Raw genomic sequence first — 27,325 nt, forward strand, 5'->3', positions numbered from 1 at the left:
GATTGGATTCTGGAAACTGTGTTCTATAACAGACTCTGTTATTGGCTGTTGCAAAATTTTAGCTGACCATTCTCCTTACACATTGTTGCCCCAATATTACTTCCTAGAAATGGCTGATGACAAATTAAATTATGTATACTATTCTTTCCTCATATGAGAGGGAGGAAGGGAAGCAAATGACATGGGGGAGATTAAGTTCTACTCTGATGCCTCACATAAAATTTAAGTGACCCTGGATTTTTGAAGATTATACAATCAGAATGCATACTCTGAAATGTTCTAGCAAGCTGGCAAAGTGTTAACTGTGGACCCAGGTAAAGACAAACTGCGTATCTGTTCCACAACCTAGTTTGACTCAGAGGGGGTTCATTTTCAGAAAATAGACTACTAAGTGATGCTCTTTTCTGACCTTTTCTGATTTGTATACTTGAAGAATTGTATACTAATGTGTGGGAAAGCCATGATCTATATCATTGAAGGGAGTATGCACACCAGTGAAATAATGATTTCTTTGAAGTAAATATGAAGTAGGAATAGGATATCCATATTATTGAGTAAAACATCTTAGCCTGTCCTTTAATAGAGAGGGTGGTGGTCTCAAATACTCACAGAAGTCCAATGTCTTTGTACAAAACTGTCAAACATGATGATTACTAGTAGCATGTATTTCAGCAAAGGGTGTGTGCCTCAAGGCATAGCTAGGGTAGAGGTAAGATTATGGAGAAAGATGCTACCACTCTTTGATATCTCCATCAAATGAAACATGTAAGCTCATTTCAAGATGGATATAGGCTTTCTCATGATTTTTCATTATTCATACAATATTCTGAAGTCAGGATAGGGTCTGGTGCAAGAGTCCAAATGCAATTTCTTTCTTCTAGACAAAGTCACGAAGACCAGTTGTATGCAGCATGGGAGATACTAAATGCAATAATGAGTATGAAGTAAAGCTAGAAAGAAAAGACCACACAACTATAATAACCTTGAAAGGGTGTTCCAAAACCCAGAATAAGTCAGAGAGACAGAAACAAAAACATTTTGCTCTTTTTTAATTATCTCCTTATCTTTGAGAACAGTGAGGAAAGTACAACGAATTGGTGACATACAACAGATTCGCATGATGATGGTACCTGACCACCCAATTTAATGAAGAGAATAATGACTCTGAAGGATGACCAAGGGAGAAAGAAAAAAAAACATTCAGACAGTCTAATAAAAAATTTTTTTCAATAGATTTTCTCAGGTAACGCATGCACCAGGAATGAAGGAAGTGTCTTTTATTCCCTGACTGGACTTTCTGGCTGGGTCCAAGTAATTTCCTCTGTGTTGGAGTTCCTTCCCATTGATACTTCTGGCTCATATAAGGAGAACCAATGTGAAGAGCAAGTATACTACGATGGGAAATGAATACTCATACCATCAACCATCATAGTTCTGACCGATGAAGAATCTCTGAGAATAACAAGGAGGAAAAAAGAAAGCAGAAATCAATACATAGAAGATTTTTTTTAAAATCACCATTAAAATGGGAATAATTTATTAAAACTAGGAAAAAAAGAAAAACTAGAACAAAGGGATGCATATTATATATAGACACATTAGTGATGACTAGTATTAATTAGAATCATAATCACTCTTTCATTTTATTGCCACAACTATAATTACACGAAATAAGAAACAATAATACAAAAGAAAAGATCATTACAATAAGAACTGAATTAGTGACAATTGGAAAACAATGATATTTGGAAATCTATAGTATTTTAATAAAGTAAACATATATGAAATTGGCCATATCAAAATTGTCCCACCAAAATATTGAAAGTCATAAAGACCTGCCTGATAGAAATAGCAAGAATTAGAGGGAAGGAGGGAAGCAAATGCCATAGGGGAGGTTTCTTAAAGCTGAAAAAAAAAAACCTCTTTCATTTGGGTTTTTTAATGAACTTAGGTCAACTAAAATGGACAGGCCACTGTAAACCAAATTGGTTAGTTCTGTCATGCCTTGTTTTAGTTGCCTCTTCCCTACTGTCACAGCAGAAAAGCAAATTCATTCAAGAAGCAAAATAACAGAGTGGATAAGAATAATATAATGAAGCAAAAGTAACACTGAACACAGTGAAAAGCTAAGTTTTGTATTATTGGCCAATGATTTCTATTTCAAGGAAGGAAACTGATGATGATGATTTTGGAGTTCCTTTCTGTTGATAACTTTGGCTGATAAGAGGAGAACCAATGTGAAGAGAATGATGGTGATAGTGGTGGTGGTGGTGCTGATGCTGGTGATATTGATGATGATGATGATGATCCAGGAAAAGATAGAAAGAAATATCTGGGGCAATCAAGCGAGACAGAAAACTAGAACAAGAAATGCTTTTCACTTTGTTCCTGTCAATATGGAATAAGAACAAGAATTTGACCTAGAAAAAGATATTTGACTTTTTCTTGAAAGGTACTTTTTGTAAATGTTTTCAAGCATTTATAGAGATTCAGAAGATGCTCAATAAATTCTCAGTTGGTTCATTAAGAGTTAATCATTTTTCCTAAACTAAAAAAATTCATTAATAAATTTTAAACATGGTGACTACCTTCAAGAAGGCCTTTCAACATTGATTATTATATTGGTATTAGGAGGCAGGCACCATTGGCTTTCACCTTATAACATTTTCACTGCATATTGTGGGGTTTAGAAGTCAGAACTTTACCCATTATAATATGTAGGCATCAGAATGAAGCATTCAACTCATTCTACAGATAAGCTTTAGAGCAGGACTTCTTAACTTTTTTGTGTGTCATGACAGTCTGGTAAGTAACATCTATGGATCCATTCTAAGAATAAGATCTTAAACACATAAAAAATACAAAATCTTACAAAGGACAATTATATTGAACTACGGTTCTTGAAGGGCAGCTAGGTGACACAATAGGTAGAGCACTGGGCCTAGAATCAGGAAGATTCTTCCTGAGTTCAAATCTGGCTTCAGACACTTACTAGCTGTGTGACCCTTGGCAAGTCACTTAACCTCATTTGCCTCAGTTTCTTCATCTGTAAAATGAGCAGGAGAAGGAAATGACAAACACATTCTCAGTATCTTTGCCAAGAAAACCCCAAATGGAATCACAAATAATCAGACACAACCGAAAACATGACAACAGCCGTTCTTAAAATATTTTTAAAGAAGTTCATGAACAGCATAAGAATCTCTGCCTCAGAGGGAAAAAAAAATATGTTCTCTACCATGTTTGTACTTTTGTTGTGCTTTTTTTTTTAATTTGTAGGGGAAGAAAATCTTAAGTTTCAATAAACTTAAAATCTGGAAAACTTCACTTTCCCAATAGTAAGAAACTATGCAGGAAAAGGTACTAGTCACTTTTCACTGACCTTAAGGAAGATGTAAAAATGTGATACCTACTGTTCATTGCTTCAATGGAGTATTGGTTTGTCTTGTCAGGAGCAATGATATGAATTAAAGCAAAAAAAAAAATTAAAGCTCCTCCATGTCTTGTCTTTGGTGTTTCCAATCAAGGAGTTCCTGTGGACTCCCCATCCAGTTTGCCAGGTAGCACCTGTATTGCCTGCAAAACATCTGTGAAGCAGAGTATCAGCCAACTGTTAGTCAAGGATCATTTCCCTTCAAAGTGATTGATGATCCACTGCTAAAACAGCTTATAAAAATAACTTCTCTTTAGAAAAGGTGCTACACAGTTTTCAAATATATCTCACCATTCCTGCTGGCTTAATGCATGTTTGAAAGTTAATTTCTCGTTAATATTTGAAGAAGAAATACTTTCAGAACAAATTCCAATGATCCATTACATTGCAGAGATAAAATATTATTGGCATTATTTTCATTTCCATTGCAAGAAATGATAATGTCCAGGACTGGCTTTTAAAACTGTTAATGAGCCCTGGCAATGTGAAAAAGAGATGGATTAGGTAGATGTAATGAGATATGATTAAAGGGTGCAGGCACTGAAGGGTGTTGGAGAAATTCTTTTCAGAAAGAGTGTAATTAGTGTCTGATAAAAGTACTTAGTAGATAAGATTTTTGAAGAAGAGAGGTTAAGATAAACACATACCATATGACAAATCTGCTTAATTTTTCCCCTTTCGTTCTCTTACATACTCAATAATATGTTGAAGTTTCATACATAAATAATGTTTGTTGAATACTTGATGAAATTCCACCAGACAATTAGAGTGTTTTAATTGCCAAACACAGACAGCAGAAAATGTGTTGAAAAATCTTATTCTATCTTCAGTGTACATTTCTTTGTTGATTTATGTAATGCAGCTAATAATGTGCAACCTACCCTGACTTTAAACAAACAAATGAACTTCTTAAAAGCACGCTTTCCATAAGTTGCTTAGCAACTCTGAAGGCACATTTTATTACATTAAGAAATTGTGCCTAGATGATAAAGACTTCTCTAGACATACTACTGAAAGGAAACACAAACCTATCAAATGAAAAGAATTATTAGATTGGTATTCCTCTCACATGAAATTCCATTTTTATGAGGTCTTAAAAGCCAAGAAGAGTTAGTACCACTTTCAAGTATGCCTTGGTCCTACTGAGCCAATGACATCTTGAAGGATGAATGAATTAATTTGCCATTGCAGACCCAAGTTATCTTTTTTTTTTGTAAATAGTACTTTATTTTTTCCAAAGATAGTTTTCAACATTCATTTTTATAAGATGTTGAGTTTCAATTTTTTTCTTCTACCCTCAGTCCCATCCCCCCCCCAAGATGGCAAGCAATCTGATATAGGTTATACATGTACAATCATGTAAACATATTTCCACATTAATCATGCTGTGAAAAAACAATCAGAACAAAAGGGAAAAGCCACCAAAAAAGTGAAAATAATATGCTTTGATCTGCATTCGTACTCCATAATTCTTTCTCTGGATGTGAATAGCATTGTCCATCATGAGTGTTTTGGAATTGCTGTGGATTTGTATTGCTGAGAAGAGCTAAGTCAATTGTAGTTGATCATCATACAATGTTGCTGTTACTGTGAGCAATGTTCTCCTGGTTCTGCTCACTTTACTCAGAATCAGCTCATGTAGGTCTTTCCAGGTTTTTCTGAAATCCACCCGCACAATAGCATTCCATTACATTTACATACCAAAACTTGTTCAGCCATTCCCCAATTGATGGGAATCCCTTCGATTTCCAATTCTTGGCCACCACAAAAAGAGCTGCTATGAATATTTTTGTGCGTGTGAGTCCTTTTCCCATTTTTATGATCCCTTTGGGATACATATCTAGTAGTGGTATTATTGCTGGATCAAAGGATATGCAGTTTTATAGCCATTTTGGCATAATGCCAAATTGCTGTGGTTGGATCAGTTCATAACTCCACCAACAATGCATTAGTGTCCCAGTTTTCCCAAATCTTCTGCAACATTTATCATTTTCCTTTTCTGTCATATTAGCCAATCTGATAGCTGTGAGATGGTACCTCAGAGTTGTTTTGATTTGCATTTCTCTAATCAATAGTAATTTAGAGCATTTTTTCATAAAACTATAGTTAGCTTTATTTTTTTTCCTCTAAAAACTACCTGCTCATATCCTTTGACCATTTACCAATTGAAGAATGACTTGTATTCTTATGAATTGGATTCAGTTTTCTACATATTTGCGAAATAAGGCCTTTATCAGAAACACTGCCTGTAAAAATTGTTTCCCAGCTTCCTGATTTCCTTCTAATATTGGTTGCATTGGTTTTGTTTGTGCAAAACCTTTTTAATTTAATGTAAACAAAATTATCAATTTTGTATTTCATAATGTTCTCTATCTCTTGTTTGGTCATAAATTCTTCCCTTCCCCATTGATCTGACAGGTAAACTGTTCCTTGCTCTCCTAATTTTTTTTTGGTATCACCCTTTATGTCTAAATCATGTACCCATTTTGACCTTATCTTGGCATATAGTGTGAAATGTTGTTCTATGACTACTTTCTGCCATACTATTTTCCAGTTCTCCCAGCAGTTTTTGTCAAATAGTGAGTCCTTATTCCAGAAGCTAGAGTGTTTGGGTTTATCAAACATTAGATTATTATAATAATTTACTACTGTGCCTTGTGTACCTAATCTACACCAGTGATCCATCACTCTATTTCTTAGCCAGAACCAAATAGTTTTGATGACTGCTGCTTTCTAACATAGTTTTAGATCTGATATGGCTAGGCCACCTTCCTTGGCATTTTTTTTAAATTAATTCCCTTTGTATTCTTGACCTTTTCCTCTTCCAGATGAATTTTGTTACTATTTTTTTAGGCTCTATAAAATAATTTTGGTAGTTTGATTGGTATTCACTGAACAAGTAAACAACTTTAGGTAAAATTGGCATTTTTAATAGATCCCAGTTTTCTTAACTGTACTGTGTCCCAATCATAGTTCCAGAACATATACTTACTACCGTACAGCCTGAGCTATCTTAAACCCTCAGTCGCATATTTGTATGACAGGTAAATTTGACATATGAGAAAGGAAACAAATAGGTGAACAGGACACATAGACACATTTTCCCACAAAAAACAAACAACATATTTAGATATGCCTATATATACACAAGATTTTAAAGATGTCCTTTCTAAAACTACAGTTTTTTAAAATATGTTCTCCCTCTTAATATCAACAGTGAACTTTTTCTTATAATGAAGAAAAACAGTCCAGCAAAATCAGTTAAAGTAATAATTTCATCAGACAACACAGGCAATATTTCTTCCAGCTAGTCCTCCAATTCTCTACTGAAAGGAGAAAGATGTGCTTTACTTAAATTCTCCAGTACCAAAATTCATCACTTCAGTTATTCAAAGTTTGACTTCCCTATGGTGCTATTTTAGTTTACATTATTATAATCATTTGTGGATATTGTTCTTTTGGCTCTGCTTACTTTGCTCTGGATCAGTTCATACCAGTCTTCCTTCAGTTGGTTCACTGAATTACACTCAATTTCTTATGGCATAATGGTATTCCATTATTGTAATGTACAATTATTTTTTCAGACATTCTTCAATCATAATGACCTATAAGGTGCCCTTAGGCATGAACGATATGGTGAAAATTATTGGGAGCTGTTGGACTATGATTAGGTCTTAAACTACTTAAAGAGCTATAATCACATTGTCTATTTACAGTTCTTCTCTAATGGTAACCCATTTGCCCAAAATCCCTGTGTTTCATTAGCAACAAAAATGTTCATGTTTACTTTGTCTAAAAAATCTTTATTTATGAATGCCTGACACTCTAAACCAGTGTTTCTTTACCTGTTCCATGGAACCTCAGAATCCCACAGCTTATCTCTAAAGATCCCTAGGGGTAGCGGTGGGCAGTAGTGGAATGAAGAGGTTTTTAATTGTGTTTGGTCATGGGCTTCCGGGTTCTATGCAATTAGCAAACAGAGAATAAGGTCCCAGGAAGGGAATAAAACATTACATGTTTTGACAGTCTCAGAGGGTTTGGAAAACACTGCAATGAGAAATAAAAGAACTGAACATGGAGATTTTTTCATTGTACCACTTGGCATCCTAGGAATAAGGGTAAAAGTAAATATTTTTTTAAAAAAGTTCAATACACTCAAAAAGAAACCTCAAAATTCTATTGGACCCATTTCTTTTTTTGAACTAAGAGTGTTTATTAAGGAATTAACCTCTGTATCATATAAAGATCAGAATTGGCTTGGATAATCTCTGTTCAACTGTAAGGATGGTATCATGGTACATTGGAAGAGAGTTGGTTTTGCAGTCAGAGAATCTGTTATAATAATGCATATGTTACCTGTGTGACCTTGGGCAAGTTACTTAAACTTTCTAGACCTCAGTTTCTTCATCTGTAAAATGAGGGTGCTTAATTAGATGATTTCAAAAGACCCTTCTATATCTAAACTCCATGATCTTAATACTAACAGAACAATGTCCTTATTTTAAAAGTAATGCTATGGTATTGTTCCCAACAGCTTGCAGTCACTCATGCTACCTTTCACCCTCTCTTTCTGTCTCGTATATACTCATACTACTCATATAAAATAGGAACCCATTAATATGCCACACGAGTTCTACTGGACAGTCTCCCACCATCTATGGGAAATTTTCCTATAGAACTATTCATAGAAAGCTTCCCTGAAGATGCCTACAATAAAAAAAAATGGCCCCCTGAAATACATAACATTTTCATATAACAAAAAGATTTGCTTAAGCATGGCACCTTTCCCCCGCCTTCACCAAACATTTCTTTGTATCTTAGAATTTCTAGTAATATAATTTTCATTATCCATAGTACATCATCTGAAATTTAATGTAAAAAAATTGAGTGTAATGTCCATTCAACACGTACAACTTCAGCATTCTCCCATTATTGTCAATATCACTAATATATCTCAATTCCCTAGGCTAAATCTTTTTCCTATTTTTGTCTCACCTATGCCTTTTACATCCAGTCCAAAATTTAACCCATTGCTGTTCTGAAATATTTCTCAAATTTACTCTTTCTTTTTTTGCCTTTCTATAGTCATCATATTCTCTAGGATGAAGCAAATGAAGGAAATCCTTATAGACACACAATTTTGTAGGACTCTACACTTCTTACAATATAGTTGTTCACAGAAGCAGCAGGAAAGGGGAGAATGAGGTGTCAGTGTCAAATGGTGCTAAAAATGTATTGCGATTCATAACCATACAACCAATCCATAAATACTCAATTCATCCCCATAACCACACTCACCATTATTCTTTTGGTACTTCTCCCTCTTTCTAAATACATGCTGCAGTCCACCTTTTTGTAATTTATTTTCTCATTAAAAGATGGCATTTATTTTAATATCAACTTAAGTTCATCCATATAAAAATGTATGGGGAGGAGAAACAAAGTATGATTTAACTCAGAATTCCATACTTCCTAGGGAAGGCTCAGATTGCAGCTAGTTCCCTGATCCAGAGTCTCACTGTCTCATCTTTAGATTATACAACTTCCTATTTTTCAGTCAGAGATTCTAGTCAGGCTCCAGTTTCTCCTCCAATTCATCTCATATGCCTTCATTATAGCTACCATCAAACACCATTACAATTATCGTAGACATTATCATGTAACAGAAAGATCAAAGATTTTGAGTTTAAAGATTAGGAGTTAATTTTGGTTCTGTTACTTAATAAGGCATATGACCTTGAACAAATCCTTTAACTTTTCTGGACCTTAGTTTCCTCATCTGCAAAATGAAGGGGTTTGACTAGATAATCTCCAAGGTATCTTCCAGTTCTAAATCTATGGTCCTAAATCAACATTCTACTTAACAATTGACAATGACTTCCTATGATTTCTAATGTCAAATTCAAATGCCTCTGGCTAACATTGAATAGTCCCATGACCCCATGTTACCAAAAACTATTCTCACAACTCTGAATGCTCACCTTACCTCCTTCTGCCAATCTCTCTTTTCCTTCAAAAGCCACATCATCTCATAAGCCTATGCTCATTATTTTCACTCTACTCCTTGATGAATTATATATTGCAAATCACCTCAGTACTATTCTATTCACATTATATTTTAATTTCCAGTCACTTTCACATCCATTTACAAAAAGTATTTAAGTTTTTTATATATGCTTGCTTCATCACTGCTAGCTCCAGGAAGATAAGAAGCTATAAATTTGTTTTCTCTCTCTACTACTAATAGTAGAAATAGTAGTAGTAGTAGTCATAGTTGTAGTCATAGTAGTAGTAATATGTATTTTCTATTTCAACAGCCTTTATGAAATTCAAACTGCTTTTACACCTGTTAGGCAATCAATCTAGAAACTCATTTTGTCTTCGCACAACAATCCTAGGAGGCATATAGACTATGATTATTGTCATTTTAGAGATGAGAAAAGTGAGGCAGAGATCAAGTTTAATTTATTATAGTTACATGTGCTATAAATACTCAGTGTACAGTAATGTTGGCTCACTAAATTTAGTACATATACATACACACACCTATCTGCATGTGTACATATATGTATGTATGTGTGCATATGTACATGTGTACAAATCAGATATTGCCTAGTTGTGAGAAAGTTCAAATGAAAACATAAATGTTTAATTAAAATGAATGAGTTGTATGGATGAAATGTGAAGAATAAGGAGGGTAAGAAAAAGGAGCAAACAAAGTGAGAGCTGGCTGACTATTTCTTGGACTTCTTGGCCTCCAGATAAGGACATTTCAGAACAATTATTTTCTGTGCCAGAGGATGCCAAGCCAGTAGCATAGTAAGTCAGAGGTTTTAAATGGAAGGAAGCATGAAAAGACATCCAGGGATGGCTACTTGTTTATAACTTCCTAGGTTCCAATTTATGAGCATTTTACTACAAGGCATAATGGGAAGAGTTTGGGATTTGAAGTTAGGGTATGTGGGTTGGAATTCCAGTTCCTCCACTATGTGACCTTCAGCTAGGTCTCAGCTAGGTCAGATGGTCTCTAAGATTTCTAAATTCTCAATCCTATGATTAATTTGTCAAAATGTCAAATGTCTTCATTTTTCCCCCTTTGCATTCCCCAGAACAGGGAAGAGAAGTGTCAATTGTGAAAATCTTCTCAAAAACAGAACAGTTCAAACTTGCCTAGCTGGCACTGTGCACCAAGAGGTTATATAATGTTGGTCTGTAGTGTCTTCTTCAATGGTCAGTTTGACCCTTATAGCTATCCTATGGAGATAGGTACCAATGCTACTGTTACTCCCATTGTTAAGATGAGGCAATTGAAGTTCAGAGAAGTTAGAATTTCCCATGGTCACATGGATGGCAAATGCCAAATTTCAGACTCTAGGGCCCACATTTCTTACCCTATAACACGCTGGTGTCTTTTCTTACAAAGATATCCATTAAATAAGAAGTTTGATTCTTCAGGAAAAGAACTACTAAGGATGCTGAGAAATTGGGAAGTGCAGTTCAAACTCTTCCAATTTTGAGTTACTGAAACTACTTTCTATAAAATTTACAAAACTCAAGGGGGTCTATGAAGGGAGGGCTTGCCAGCCCAAGATAAGGAGATTGGCTACAGACTTTGGGGTGACCCTAATGAACTGGCCAACTGACAGTCAACTTTTAACTTTTGAGTTTCCTTTCCCCTTCACTCCAGCCTTTCAGATCTGCCCCACGCTTTTGCCTCAAGAGAAAATCAGGGCCCGCAGTTCCGTGGTGGAACTTAGAAGGTAAATTCTTGTTTTGATTAGTTTTATTTTTCCCACTTCTTCCCACTGCCCCATCTCCCCCAACACACCCGCGCGGTGGCGCATGATCACACACACACACACACACACACACACACACACACACACACGGGAATGTAAAGGAGGCAGGAGCATATAAGAGATAGTAGGGAAGCAGGACATCAAAAAGTTTGAGAACCACTGAGGTCTAAAATGTGTCCTTTCTTGTTATTACTTTGGTTTTTTTTGGGGGGGGAGGGGGGGTTAGGAAGCCACTTTTAAAAAACAGCCTGTTTCTCATTAGAAGTGTTTCTGTGGGCACCGCTCTTTGGGTTAAGGCTGCCCCGGTGCCCTTCTCCTTGTTCTCTGGGAATTCATTAAAGACATTTGTCTCTACAGTCCGGAGCCCCAAGCCTTTAGTCCTGAATTAAAAATCCTTTTCTGGATAGGGTTCTTTCGAGACACCCAGGGTTCAGCATGCATATCATCTGCAGCATGGAAGCAAGGGTACTTCTGGAAAAAAAAATGTGTGGGAAGGGATGCAACAGGAGCCCAGTGTTCAGATGGGGGAGGGGTGTCCCCAGTTTTCACTTGTGTCAAAAGTAGATTCAGATCTTAGGTGGGCGTGGGAGTGGGTAAGAAAAGGAAAAGTTACTCTCTATCGTCGCCTTTTCTCTCCTTCCATTTCTCTTATCCTCCCCGCCCTTCCAGAACCAGATAGAGATATATATCAATTCAATCCCCACCCCCGGCACACACACTACCAAGCCTACTCTTCCCCACCCACCCCAATATCTGCAGTAACTAGTAGAAAATCCCAAGTGTCAACCAAGAATGCCATGGATCAACCTCAGCCATCCTCATCTCTAGGTTATTTACTTATATGGGGGGGGTCAGGGAGGGAGGAGGAGAGTATGAGAGGGAAAGGTTTACTTATATCTCAGGGGTGAAAGAAACACAATTTCTTGCTGATTTTAAAATATTTTTTAAAACATCCCTCCTGCTCAGATTTTTTTCCCGAAGGCGTGGGAGGGAAAGTGTTTGGGCTCTGTGCTGACAGTAAATAGATCTTGACAACATGTTTTGTGTGATCATTTTAAGCTCCCTTCTCCCCAACCAGATCGTTGATCGTCTCTGGGATTGGGGAGGGGTGGAGATTGGGCTGTGGCACCAAGACGCCTCTGAGATGAGCCTCTATGTATCAAGAAAAGAAACAGGTGAGTTTATTCCTGCCCCCCACACCCCAGCACAGCACACACAAATACAGACTCCCCTATAAGGGACTAACGATGGAATAAAGACTCCAGTGCAATTTTCCAGGGTTTAATCCAGGATAGCTTCACCCACACAAATCCTAGTCCTTCCCCTAAACACCCACATTGACAACAACAATAAACACAAAAGCAACCTGAAAATATTAAGGATCAAATCTGAACCTAGGCTGGGTCTAGAGAACCAGGTTGGGGGTAGGGGTAGGAAAAGAAACAAAAAACAGTTGTGTTCATTTACACGTTTCCTGTGTGAAACAAAAAAGTCCCACCATCAGCAAAAGAAGTCTCTTCCTCCAAAATAGCAGTCAAAGAGGGGAGATTAGAATATGCATAAATTCCTTCATTTTCATTCGTAGGAAGCTCGATTTCCGGCAGATTTGTTTTGAAACTGCTCCTTTAGTCCCAACCCCTGAGCAGAATTTTATCTAACCCTCTCTCCCCATGACCATGCATAGCACATAGTAAGCACTCAATAGATGTTTGTTAAATTTGAATCGAATTTCCCATGACTCAACAAAGATTATGGCTTTTTTTTTTTCAGAGCTCTGCTCTGCACAAACCTCCAGGCGGAAGACCCCAGTAGAAATATCACTGAACCTCACCAGGACTCCTCTCCCGCCTTTTCCCCCCATTCATAGTTCACATTTTGTTTGGAAACCTGGATAATTCTTGGAGCTGTAGCTTAAGGTACGTTTAGTTGTATGGGAAGGTGTAAAAACAGACTGTACTATGTTCCATTTTCTTTTCAAATAGACATTTAATAACTAAGCTTATACATTAAAACTCTAGGCTACAAGGTAATCATATGCGCTTACAGACACATATGAAATGCCTCTCACCCTCCCCACCTCCTCTCCTCTTCCAACACTTTTTGGCTATACCTTGTCCATACCTTCCTATTCTTAAACAAATTGGGTGTGTGGGTGGGGGGCACTAATCCTCTTTAAAGAAGGCAACTTTGTTGATAAACAGTACTTACAGACAGTTCAAACTTTACATTGCTTCCTTCCTGGCTCCTCTTACTTTGGGGAATTTGTCTTCTAGGACTCTTCCCATTACCTCTAGCGTCATAAGATGGGTTTACTGCAATTTTTTTTTTGACTTTGCAATATATTATATTGAGAAACAGTCAATGCTACTTTGAAAGTTCTCTTTCTGAGTTTTTAATCAGGGGAAACGGTAGCATAAAAATCCGTTGTGCTGTTTCTACTATAATTATATTTAATTTTCCTATTGTAACTTGCAGATGAATTTGAAGGGATGAATGCATCAAATCTCAGTTTATTGGGGGCCTAAAACGACTTTAAACACAAGATAAGATCTGCAGTTTTTAAAATAAACAATTAATATGGTTCCTTCTCACCCCTATTATTCATAGGACAGAGAAAAAGTAGGTTTCAAGTAAGTTTAAGAAGTATTTATATGGATTTAGGTTTTTAATTTTTTTCTTGATTTTTATTTAGATTACAAATATATACAAACTTTCATGAAAATTTAAGGGAATTTGTATAAATTTTAGGAATTTAGTTTTTCTTTCTTTCTACTTATACTAGAGCCATATATAAACCTACATGTGTTCTGAGGCTGTATAAAGTTACATATAGATATGAAACTGTCTATAGACTCCATGGGAAGAATCTTTTGGACAAATTGACATAGATATGTATACATGTGTGCATATGTGCATAATTTTATGTCTGAGTGTGGTTTCCTTGACGAAAAAAAATTTCATAAGTTATGCTTCAATATCTTTTCCTCTCTGGAAGTCTACTGATTTGAAAAAGAGAAAGGAATGAAACTTTTACAAATGTTCAGGTATATAAATGTTTAGAATATGTGAGTGTTATCTTATTTATGTCTTGTCATCCTAATTACACGTTTTCTAATTAGTTTTTAAAAGAACTATTACTTCCCTTTTGAACTCTGGCCGGAGTTTTCTGGTTAAGTTCTATTAAAATGCTGTTTGACAAATAGTATTTAAAGTAACAAATTGAGTGTATATGAAAAAAGACCAATAGACAGAAATGTTTGATTTGTGTTTTTCTACCACAATCAACAATTACAAAAAAAAATCTCTTCTTAATTTAGACAAATAGAAAAAGGTCAGAGATTATGGAAAAATGAATTTTTCCATTCAAAAAAGAAAAAAATCAGTAGTGAGGGTCTGATAACAAGGAGCTAAAGCTTTTCCCACAGAAGTTAGATGGGTAAAAAAGAATCTACTAGCACGTGTATCAGTGTGCAGAGAAGCTCTCCCCCCAAAACAACAACAACAACAACAACAAACCAAACTTTTGAAAGCTGAATGATAAAGTTGTAGACTGAGCAGCGATTTTCTGGAGCTGCTGAGTGGTAGCAATAGGGCAAGGTAAGATTCTTAGTGTCCAACCTCCTTGAATTTACTACAATAGATTGCAGATTTCTCTCCTTGCTTGTCTTTGATGAAAGAACACTATTAGAAGTTGCATTAAAAAAAATAACCATTACCAGGCCTGAGTCAGTGAGATACCAAGATGCTGAGAGACTGAAGTGAGTAGAGCGATTTTTTGTTTATTTGTTTTCTTTTTGTTTACTTGTGTGGGTGGTGGGGAGATGGAAAAATCAACTTTTTATTATTAGTATAGTTGTTGTTAGTAATAACAATAACGGTGCTAATAAAAATAAAAGGGGTTAGACACCGTCATTTAGAGCCAATGGTTTCAAGAAACAAAAACTATTTGTAAACAAGTTTTATATTAAAGAAACCACTTATCTAAGATTTCCCTGCTTGGAACTTGCATGAAACAAAACATGCATATTACATTTGCCCAATAATTCTGTGTTCCCCAGAAACATGTAAGGGGAAAAGATAGTTGTTTTCACTGGGGACTTTCACCTCCTTTCTCTTATTCTATCCCACTCCTGTCTTTTCCACAATGACAGTTAATATATATTCTCTGCCTCATAGCAGCTATGCAGCAAAGAAATTCTCCTCCTCCTCCCTTCTTCTTCTTCTTCTTCTTCTTCTTCTTCTTCTTCTTCTTCTTCTTCTCCTCCTTCTCCTCCTCCTCCTCCCCTTCTTCTTCTTCTTCCTCCTCCTCCTCCTCCTCCACTTCCTCCTCCTTCTTCTCCTTCTGCTTCTCCTTCTCCTCCTTCTCTCCTCCTCCTCCTTCTCTTCTCCTTCCCCTCTTCTTCATCCTCCTCTTCCTTTACTCCTTCTACCTCTGATATGTTCTTTTTTTCCCCCCACCACCCCCCAACAGGTTTTCTCCCACAAAAGGAAGGCAATTATCAAACAACCTGTTTTAACTCCGGACATCTGCGTGGAAGGCGTTAGGTCTAATTCCCTCTCCCTCTTCCCGACCTTCCCCCCCCCCCCCGCTGGGAAGGGGAGGACTTGTGGAGGAGAAGCCCTTTGAATCTCTTCAGGTCCAGATTCACAAGCAAATTCATTGCGGACTAGTCTAAGGAACTGGTTGCTTTTCTCTCACTTAGAACAATAAGCCCTGGTAGTTTGACAGTTGACAAAAAAGCATCTCTCCCTTTCCCCAGGGAGATAGACTCCTATTTACTATGTAGACTGCCACCAACTACTTTGTCCCAGAACATACGCCCCGCCACCCACCCCCAGAAAACTCCCCCCTCCTCCCTTTTAACACCTCCTTTCTAGCCCATCTACCCCTAGAGTCCAAAACTCCTGGGTCCTCTTGTCCCAACCCTCTCTGCCTTGACCAATGGTGGCAAGGAAGGATTCATCATATTCTCACATTCATTCATCCAACTGGTCCTCCGCCCGCTCGCGCGCTCCCGCGCGCGCGCGCACACACACACACACACACACACACACACACACACACACAGCACACACACACACCTTCTTTGGCTGCAAAGAGCTTCTGGACATTTCCCTTCCTTCTAGGCACCTAATCCTACGCAAATTGTAGCCATAAGGACTCTCCACGCATTCAATATCGCCACTATATCCGTCCACCTTAGCACCAGCACCTCCCACCTGGAGATCTCTCCTACCCACCTCCTCAGCTTCTCTTCTGTCCGTATTTCGAGTCTGTTAAGATCCCATCTTAGTTAATTTGGGCAAAAGGGCAGCGGGGTGAAGGGGGGTAGAGGTTGTGTGTGTGTGTGTGTGTGTATGTGTGTGTGTGTGTAAATGAACAGGAGAAAGAGCTAAAATCTGATTTTTAAAGGGGGAGGGGAGACCTGCTATATCCAAACAAAAGAAATCTTTCAAAACGATTCTTATACTATATACTGCAGTTATGCATCCTGTCCTATATTTCTAGGAAGGTCTAAAATATGTCGCACTGGGTACATACTGCAGACCCTCAGGCCTAACCTTCAGGAAAGTGGGAGGGGCAATCAGATGAAAAGTGGGAGACTGTCTCAAAAGAGATTTAAGAGAGAAAAGAAATTCTAGGGGAATCCTACCTCCTGTTAGGAGAATTTTTGTATTATTATGGGTGATGGTGGTATTATTGCTGCTTCTATTTTATTATTGTTGGTATTGCAGGAATAGCTATTAATCATCAACAAAAGTTTGTGAAGATTACTAAGTCAGTTTAATTAGTTTATTGGTAATTTGAAGGCAAAAACCAGTAATTAAGCTAAAAAACTAGAAATGATCAGTGATGATTCATGCAGTCGGTAGAGTTTGAGCACCAGTGGACAAAAAAAAAAATCTAAATTTTGGATTCGAAATATGGCAGCTGTGTAATAAACAGGACTTAGGGGCAAAGGGGAGGGGTATTATAATTGAAATGTTCTTAGTCAATCACAAGGCCGAACAATTCAGCTAAGATCATTCATTCTATGATTTACTTGCTTGGTAAGAGGGAAAAAAAAGCCTGTTTGTTTCTGTTGTCAGAGAACAAAGGTGCCATGTATATTCTTCACGTGATTTACATTTTCATGTGTATTCCATCCGTTCATGAACATCCAAGCATCTGAGATCACTTCCAGACAAATTTACCCCCCCCCATTTCTCTTGCTCTAAAATGTTACACACCTCACTGCATAGGGTGGAGACAGGTCTACAATTTCAACCCTTTCTGCCGACAGATTTTTGTGGAATATAAATTCAATAATGCAGTTCTCTCAGCAACAAGCGCTCTGCTCACTTTCAAATATAATTAATGTTTTGATAGCGAATTTCTTTAAGTACATATACACATAAAAACAGACGCACCCTCTTAGCATTGATGTTTGTGCATTTGTGCATCTAAAAGGAAAGGGGATGAGGATGTTCCAATGATTTTTTACAACTTTACAACTAAATCGGGGCAAAGGGATCAGATCTTTTGGGTACTAACTGTGTAGCTTGCTATATGCAGAAGGATATTTTAAGTCAGTTAAGAAGGGAAGGGTTTTTATTATTATTATTACATTACACCTCCACACTCTAAATGTAATGTTAGTTGAGGGGGGTTACATTTAATAAAAGCTAAAGTCTTCTTATCTCCATTTTGCTACATTTTTATTAGTTTGTAGCCTAAATCAACAAGACTAGTTCCTAGACTCTTGATCATCTCTCCTGAATCCCTTCTGAAGTTGCAGGTTTGAATATTAATGTTTTAAAGTTGTTATTCTGAGCCTAAAAGGATGTCTATAGGGGTTTAGGTAGGTAAAGCAATTGGGAAGGCAGAAAGAGACATAGAAAGAAAAGGATAGAGAAAGAAAAAGGAAGGAAGGAAGGAAGGAAGGAAGGAAGGAAGGAAGGAAGGAAGGAAGGAAGGAAGGAAGGAAGGAAGGAAGGAAGGAAAGAAGGAAGGAAGGAAATCATGGTCTAGCCTAGTGGAGTGTGCTAGTGATTTGATTCCATAACCTGGACTATCTGATATCTGATATTTCATTTCTCCAACCCAATTAGATTTAGAAGAGGAAACGGAGGTTCTGAAGTTGTTAGCAGCAATGATTTGGAAGGTTTCTCTTTTTTTTTTCTTCAGGAAAGTGAATTATATGTTATTTATTTGATAGAGAGAAAATACATGTTGCATTCAGAACTGCTGACTCTAATGTGCTAGTGATATTAACAAGTGAATAACTTATTTATTAGGGTCCTCACAAAACTGTGACTGATCTATACACGAACTTTTGAATGGGTTTCCTGCACACCATTTTGCACACTTCTGTTTTTAAAAGTGTTAAATAAGGTTATGTAAAGGAATTATGATTTTTGCTCATTTCCTCTTCCTATTTCAGAGTTTGGGGTGGGTGATTGAGACAGAGGTCTAGAGTCCCTATTTCTTGTTTCAAGTACATTATCTCACTGGATGAAAAAAAAGGAAAACAAAAAAAAATAGAACAGAGCAAAATAATTTCTCCAATGTATCTGTAAATTAATGGGATAGTGATTATTCTTTTAAGGACTGGAAAATAAAACCATGCTTTCCTATAAAATTCAAGATTTTTACTCATCAGATTTCTTTACCCATCAGTTTTTTAACATTATCTTCCTTGATAGCATAGAGGCTAAAATGATCTGTCACAGCCCACCTGGGTGAATGAATGTTCAACCCACTTCTGAATTTTTTCTCCCGGTAGCTGAATATTTTAACAGCAAGGTCTTAGCCAGGTAGTAATTTCTGAACTGCAACACACTGTAAAGGTTGACATATTTGATCTAGGACAGTACAATATTACCAACCCTTGTTCACATGCAGTTAACTCCATGTTAATTTCCCGTGATCTATGAACAAATACATGACGGTAAAATATCTACAATAGTGATTTGAAAATATCAAGTAAGGTGTTAAAAAATAAATATTGTTCCTACAAGATTTTTACTTTTTCTTTTTCTTCAGCGGAGGTGGGGGAAGAGGGAATAAAACCTAACACTAGTACCTTCCTACCTAGAAAATACCGGTTCCAGTTGAGCCATGGCTAACATTAAAGAAGATCACACTCACACTCATAAAATATTGTTATTTTTCTTTAATGGGGAAAATTGGACTTCAGGGTGTCAGATCTGTGGTTTCCCAAATGGTGATAAAAATTGTACTGACACCACTTTGCACTTTAACAATCGGATTTTGTCAGGGTACAAGTTGTTTGTTTAACCCGACAGCTCGGTACACCCCGTCGCACGCTTTGCACACTCATTAAAACGATTATTTACGATCTGTCGAGTGTTTTCGGGTTCATTCACAGGAAAGACTTGGAGGGAAAGTGATTCAACCTCAGACGGTCCACTATCACAGAACATAAGACATAATGCAGAGGGCGAAGGGGTGTGTGTGTGTGTGTGTGTGTGTGTGTGGTGTGTGTGTGTGTGTATAAGGAGGAGGGAGAGGTTAAAGAAGACTTTGCTAGCTGCTCATTCGATGCTCTGGAATCTCGACATCTACAGGTTGCAAAGGAACACTTGGCCCAGGCAAGATCTTCTGATTTTAACTTTCCCGGGGCCTCAAAAGCGCTCTGGACTTATAGACAAGCCCTTTCCTTTAGCACATTATTCCAACCTTATTAACAGCTTGACTTTGTGCTCTTCTGCTGTCCCACTTTTCACCAACAACCACTGGGAAGTTTCAGCAAAACCTCTTAGCTCCTAGATGTTGATAAGAGGTGGACCCTGGAAAACCTGCCTGGTGGAAAGAGACTAAGTCACTTTTTTCTCCCTTGACTCTTTCATTCCTAAGAATTTGGTGCAGAGACCACCACCCGAACAAAAATTACTTGGAGAGAAGTGGGGAGTCTATGAACAAATATGATTTGAGTAGGAATGATAATTTTATTTAGTAGATTTCTTCCAAAATATTAGAAAGAGAAGAATCTATGTTGGGGAGTGAAAGAAGATCTTAATATTCTGGTGAAAAAAATCCACTAGTAAATTAAAAGGCTGCTATTTAATTTTCAAGTCATCTTACGAAAGCAAAACAACACAAACACATTCCTTCCTTTGCCTACTTCACAGGGTTGTTGTGAAGACCAAATGAGATTACGTGTGTGAAAGTGCTCTGTAAACTGTAAAGGGCTATACACTGATATGGTATTACCATTACTCTCTAGCGTTCATAGATGGAAGCATTTGATACTCCAAGTGGCTTAAAAAAACAAAAGGCATTCCGAGACCAATAAGAAATTTATATTCATGCTTTAAAACCTACAGTTATATAGTCTTCCTTTATTAGCATCATATACACACCCATTCACTGCATCTAAGGACACTAAACTTCTTGCTTGAAATAAGTAGTGCAGGCATATCTTTAAGAATTGTATAAAGGCATCTTGATGCTTTCTTTCTATATTCCCATCATTTTGGACCCTGACATTCCATCTCCAGTACTAGCAAACTTCAGAGGCCCCTGTATCCTTAGAAAAGGAAAGGGGTGGGGAATGCATCCCTCATCCTGCAGACCCACCCCATACCCCTCCAACAACTACATGTCTATTTCATGAAATTATATGGCTTTCTAATTCTTAGAGAAAATCACAAATGCACTGATTGAGCATATACAACATGTTTGTGATATGAGCTTCTAATTAGAAATAGTCTATTAATTGTCCTGAAAGGAACACCGGTTTTTAAGCACAGTGACAAAGGAATTGCACTGCTCTAATGCGTTCTCAGGTTTAGGCAAAACGGATCTATCAGAAGATGCTTCCTAGTGTATATTTTCTATAAAACTCGACCTGGTATAATCATCTAGATAGAGATACCAAAATATGTAAGTAAATACCCAAAGCTCTGCATAAAGACACAAATCAATGAAGAGATAGACAACACTATTGATGAGGAAATGATCAATACTAGCACTCCAGCCTACAATCAAAGATGTCTCTATATAACTTTTAAAAGACATTTTCAACTTCACTAAATATTATTCCTTTTTTTTTTTTTTAAAGAACCTTGATGTCACTTCTATTTGATTATAAAGTGTTCATTCTGTGGTGGTTCCAAAGTGTAAAAATGGATGCTCTACTTTTTTTTTTCTCCTAGAAAGGCTTGCCAAGCTACATCATTAATAATAAAAATAATAAAATTATCAAATAATAAAATTAGTACCTTATTCTTTGCCTAGAAAAAAAAATCAGCCTTCACCGAAGCCCCTAATTATTCATTCAGTGAGCTTTACGTAGGAAAAAAAATAAAACACATAATTGACCTTCTAAAAATAGTGCTCAGTATTTTATACGATTTGCAACTACTGTGGTATCATCAGATTTAAAACTTCTTTGGAGCTTTTGTTCAAGCAAATGAGGGAAATATAATTTCCTCCTTAACAGGGAACGTTTTACTCCCAGACATGCAGTAAGCAGGCAATCTACATCCAGAAAGGGTTTTTTTTTAAGCATCTTAAATATTCTGGAAATCATTCCTTTCCTGAACGCAAAACAAGTGTCAAGCTCAAGAAAGAAAGATTAGAATTGGATTTTCAGGCTTTTATTTTTTAAAAAAAGTTAAATGTTACATATTTCTTTCGGTGCAAAATTCTTTCCGATTCCAACATGACTAATGTGTGTGTATGTGCACAAGAGAAAAAGGTGTAGGTCTTCCTGTTTGACTCGGATCACTGCAACAACAATCCAACATTTTATGCCAACTTGAGCGACCTTCCTCCAAATAAAAATGTTGGTTCATATTAAGACTATTTCACACCATGATTCTTCAGAAACCCAGACCTAAACACAAGTATAGTTGCTATTTAAGCAAGCAAAGCTTTTCTAAACGTGATCTTTATTTTCCTCGCCTATACACATATTCGGATAATCCTACTAATATTGAACCTACTAATATTGACCGAACAGTCAAGTTCCCATGGTTCCTCTATTTTCCAAACAGCAAAAGATACGAGCAGAGGGAGGGAGGAGCGAGGCCCAGAGAACTATATGATTAGTCACTGTCTGCGGTTAATGTAACAGCTAATTTAACTTTCAATGCAGACTATCACATTATTAAAGTTCACCCCACAGTGAGGAAAATGAAGCAACCCCAAGAAATCTCTCCCCAATATTACTAAGTTTACCAATATCCTGATCGGTCAAAAGGATGAAAAAAATGCTCCACCCAGACTCGAGATATCCCGGGAAAGGTATTTTGCATTGTAAAAGTACTCTCGATTTCAAAGATGAAAGAAATAGAATTAAGGGCACTGGAAGCGTCGACCGCACAGAACCAAGAAACTTGCCCCTTATGAACATTGCAAGCTCGTTCCATGTGAAAAACTGAAAATCAAACCTAAGCCGAAATCAAGATTCAATTTGGCCCTGTAACCGAACCTCAAGGAGCACTCAGAACATCGCAAAAACAGTTCTCACCGCTTGCTGTTGACGCGGCATGACTTTTCCTCCAACTTGGAAGGACCACGGAGCAAGGCCACAGACAAGAAAGAAAGGATAAACCGGACCCGCATTCAGCAAAAGACAGCGGAGAGGCTCTCGGATTCAAAACAAAAACAAAAATAGCAGCAGCAAAACAAAGGAACCCTCCACCTTCCATCCCCCCCCAAAAAAACCCTATTACTATCAGTGTTTTGCTTTTTTTTTTTTTAATTAATAATCATTGGTATGTTTCTCTTCTCAATACCAGTCCACCGCTACCATCCCTAGATTCTGATTTCTCTCGTGCTGTAAACTGGGGGAAGGCCAGTCTACTAGACAAATTCTGGGGGTTTACTAAGTGTGCTGTATGTGCTAGCTCATATAGGTTACTGGTTGATGCTGAATCTGTGAAAGCAAAGCGGGAAAGCTGGGGGGGAGGGGAGAGGAACGGGGGCTCAACGAGTGAATTGCTTTTGCCTGTCTCAGTACTCTCTGATACTGAGCTTCTTAATGCACCCCCCCACTACCGCGCCCCCTGTTTCTTCCTATCCACACCCCTCCCCCCGGCCCCGTCACATACACGAAACCTACCCCAGGGCAACCCTGGGGAAACTTCTCTTTTCCATAAGGTCCCAGACTGGAACTGCTAGAGGTTAGCTTAGAAAAGGGAAATGGGGTGGAAATCGAAAAGGCAGAGGGGTGGGGAGTGGGGAGTGGGGAGGAGAGAAGAAGATGTCTATCACAGAGAAAACAGTTTTATCAACTGGCAGATAAGTGCAGAGATCTGAAATAGGCACCGTGTAAACAATAAGGATCGACTAGAGAAAAAAAAAACACCACCAACCTACACTGCTCTATAGAGTCAATTTTCCTGCCACCTGAAAATCGAGCCTGTGAGAATGACCAAACCTCAAAGCTTCGCTTCTCCTGGGCAAGAGCGCCCTCACCTTGCTGCTCCCAGTGCAGCGGCCCTGTGCAATCCTGCCCCTTGATTCTTAGACTAAAGGAAGAACGCAGCCTAGTACCAGACTCTGAAGCTAAAGAAACAGTTCCAGTCTTCTCGGCCTCCCTTACACTCTCTTAAGCAAGGGAGATAGAAATAAAACTGTGGGGTCCCCAATCACGATGGCCTCAGCCTCTGATACTCTGCCTCTTTCTAACTCCACTTGTGATTTTATTCAATAAACTGGATGCGACGCAAAAATAAAAGCTCTAAGTTTCCGATACACGAATCTCTTCCCTAACCCCCTTCTTGCCATGCTTTTTTCGGCTCTATTTCTTTGCATCCTAGTCTTGGTTTAACTCCGCGGTCTCGAGTGTGCGCCGCTGCCTCCAAAGAATGTATTAAGAATCAATTATTTGCTTGAGATTCCCAAAGCCCAGACCAGGGATATTCCCAACAGGGACAAACTCAAACTCAAGGTTCCTGGTGCTCATTTCCTAGTACTTCGAAGGCAAAGAGAACAAATGTCACTACGTAGAGACCATTTCCAATCCATATCCCTTCCTAGAACACACACACACACACACACACACTGCATCCAATGCCCCAAAGCCCAGTAAAACCCATCTCTGCTTCAAATGGAACGTTCACTTTTCTAAGGCACCCCCTCAAAGGAGCTGGGGAATTGGGAAGGGAATGAAGATTGTGAATCGCTTGGGGTCAGCTGATGTATATGGGTAGGATAAGAGGGTGGGATAGTTTAGTGTATATGGGTAGGGTAAGAGGGTGGTATAGAAAACTTGTGTGTACTTTTTTTTTTAAATAAATGAAGGTGTGTTGAGCAGTGGGGTAACTGTTGCTGCTAGCAGCGATTACTCCAGGGTGGTGGAAGGATAATTGGAGAACTGAGAGCCGAGACAGACAAATTCTTCCCACTAAATACATTTCTTTATAGATAAAGTAATTATTCAAACACCAGTCGATCAAAAATCACCTACTTCCTTCTCGATTTCCCCTCCTTACTAGGTTAGGAATACACTCTTTTTTTTTTTTTTAGAAATGCGAGGTGATTTTTCACAAAGGAGAAGAAAATTAAGGGGGTGAGGGGAGATTGCACGCCAGCAACAGGAATTTCTCCTGGTATTCAACAGATCGGCCCCAACCCACAAAGTCTTAGATTATAACGCAAGAATCGGGCACCCAAACAAACCCTAAAGCCTCCTCCCCTTCCAAAAAAGCCCTTCCACTCACCGATTGTGCGAGTAGGGGCCACACTTTGCGCCAGGAACTTTTACGCCAGTGATTTTCGGTCCATGCCTCGCAGCGTCTTGGAAAGATAAATAGAAATGGGAAGGGTGGGAAAAGACAGGTACACACACACACACACACACACACACACACACACACACACACCCTTCATCACCATTCGAGCAACACTCCCTTCTCTCCTGGGAGCCCATAAACTTCACCTACTAGATTAAAAGCTAGAACTGATCATCGGTGTAGTGAGAAGTTCAGATTTCATGGCAAAAAAAAAAGCGCTGGGTTAATATACCAGGGTTTGAAGGGTACCGGCACTGTGGGACAGGAAGAGGGGTCCTGGAAAAAGGGAAATCGTTTATTCTACGCGAAAATAACAGGAAGCTTGGGCGGTGGAGACATATATAGAGCTGTATAGACAGTTATTGGTAAAGGGCAATGAAAGTGTTGTGTGTGCGTGCGCGCGATGTGGCTGTCTTTCTCCCCCCCCTTTCTTTCTTTCTACATCAGAAATAGGGTAATGAAAAGAAGATGGTTTTCTTTTATGTTTCACCTACCCTGCTGCCAGGTGAGATGGCTGGGCTCGTTTTCTTGGTGAAGGGTCCAGTCCGTCTGTAAGTAAGCTGGAGTAGAGTTGAGCGCAGGTGATCCAGCGAGGTAGGAATGCACAGGAACCCCGCCCTCCAGGAACAGTTACACCACCCCAACAGTCTTGGCCAGCTCTGGAACCTTGAATGATCTTCACCTTCACCCTTTGCTCGTCCAGTTCACCACCAGCTCTTCTTGAGTACCAAGAACCTAGTACTTGAACCATTAAGCTTCCATGCAATAATTTTCTCCTGAAGCAAAGTCATTTGGATTTATGCAATTTCTCTAATTATGCTGGGGAAAACACTACTTTTACATAATTCTCTTTATACATATATATACACATATATGTATATATGTACATATATACATACATATATAAGCATGTATATATATATAGAGAGAGACACAGAGAGACATATATGTATATATACATGTATATCCAGAATTTCATTTATGAAAGATTAGACAACCAGCTCAGGGAAATTAATAGCATCAATGAACAAAAAAGAATTTTAAAATGCAGAGAATTAACAACAAAGAACTGCAAAAAACAAAACAAAACAAACCTTCCTCTTGATTTTCTATAGATGTTCCTAATTACAGGAAATAAATCTCCAAAAGGCAACTGAATGCATTGAACAGTTAGGGCCCCAGTCTTTATATTCATTTTTATACCAATCCTATTATAGCACAAGAAAGATTATTTGGGAAATCCTGTTTCAGAGTCTTCAAACTATTTTTAAAATAAAAAATGGGATTGGCAGTTAACTTATAATATTTATTCAATGGTTTATGCTATTTTAATTCTTTTAACCTTAAATTAAGACCAATTAAATGTTTTCACTCAAAAATATAATTCTGGATTTTATATTTTCATATTAAAATTTATAAATCCAGTATCTGAGTGAATTCACTGATTCCACATTTTGAGGAATATTTATAACGATCTCATTTCTTTAAAAATTCTAAATAAATACAAACAGGGTTAAAACTAAGAAACATTTTAACTTTTCTCTAACATATTAATTTAAAAATAGTTAAATACAAATTCCCAAAATTTTTCTTCAAGCTTTTACTCAACAAGGGTTGATGGAAACAAAGATCAACATTACATTGCAATTTTTTTTAAGTAAAATTGTCTTATTTTTAAGAAGACTGTCTTGCCTATATGTGAAAAGATTTCTAGAGAACAATAACCCTAAGAAGAAAAAGGGGGACAGATTGAGGTAAATGAAATTTGCATATTTAGGCCTTAACAAGTGTCCTATAAATTATCTTTCTATTTATATTATGTTTAAATGTACATAGATACATATATGTACATACATATATGTGTGTACATTTCCCCCAATATCTACTTGAAAATCATAAGTTGCTTCCAGTGAAAAGACCATAAAGGTGCCTTGAATACATGTATGGATTAACACTCACCCAGCCCTCAACTCCCATAGTATAAAGAAGTCAATAACACCTGAATTTCTTAGGTAGCAGTTTACTACTGATCTCAAAGCACAGTGTTTGGCATTGAAATCTCATTCACTAAATGCATTTGAAAAAGAACACAGAACAAAAACAAAAATTAAACCCCAGCAATGCCATCTTTCTCCCAAATAAGGAAGTATTTATGAAAACAAAACAAAACAAAAAAGCCCATCAGTGATGATAAAACCTTTCTCCTAATATTAAGATCCCTTTACTTAAGTACAAGACCTCAGTTTCATTGTTTAAACTTTTCACAATCCAAACACTTTTCCTATATGCATCTAGAATTCCCAACAACAAAACCCATTGCAAAGCACTAAATAACCCATTATGC

At 37.6% G+C, this 27,325-nt stretch overlaps 1 protein-coding gene across 1 annotated transcript; it reads right to left on the reverse strand.

The window, feature by feature from the left end:
• Positions 1 to 3,419: 3,419 nt before the first annotated feature.
• Positions 3,420 to 25,818, reverse strand: LOC144456201 (uncharacterized). The gene is made up of 3 exons (XM_078150637.1): positions 25,476 to 25,818; positions 24,910 to 24,985; positions 3,420 to 3,587 (listed from the first exon to the last, which is right to left on the reverse strand). Exons 1-3 carry the CDS (start codon positions 25,730 to 25,732, stop codon positions 3,486 to 3,488), a joined length of 435 nt encoding a protein of 144 aa, XP_078006763.1. The 5' UTR covers positions 25,733 to 25,818; the 3' UTR covers positions 3,420 to 3,485.
• Positions 25,819 to 27,325: the final 1,507 nt, after the last annotated feature.

The sequence above is a fragment of the Phascolarctos cinereus genome, unplaced genomic scaffold, assembly GCF_003287225.1.
Source record: "Phascolarctos cinereus isolate Bilbo 61053 unplaced genomic scaffold, phaCin_HiC Scaffold_3;HRSCAF=262, whole genome shotgun sequence".
In the NCBI taxonomy this organism is placed as follows: Eukaryota; Metazoa; Chordata; class Mammalia; order Diprotodontia; family Phascolarctidae; genus Phascolarctos; species Phascolarctos cinereus.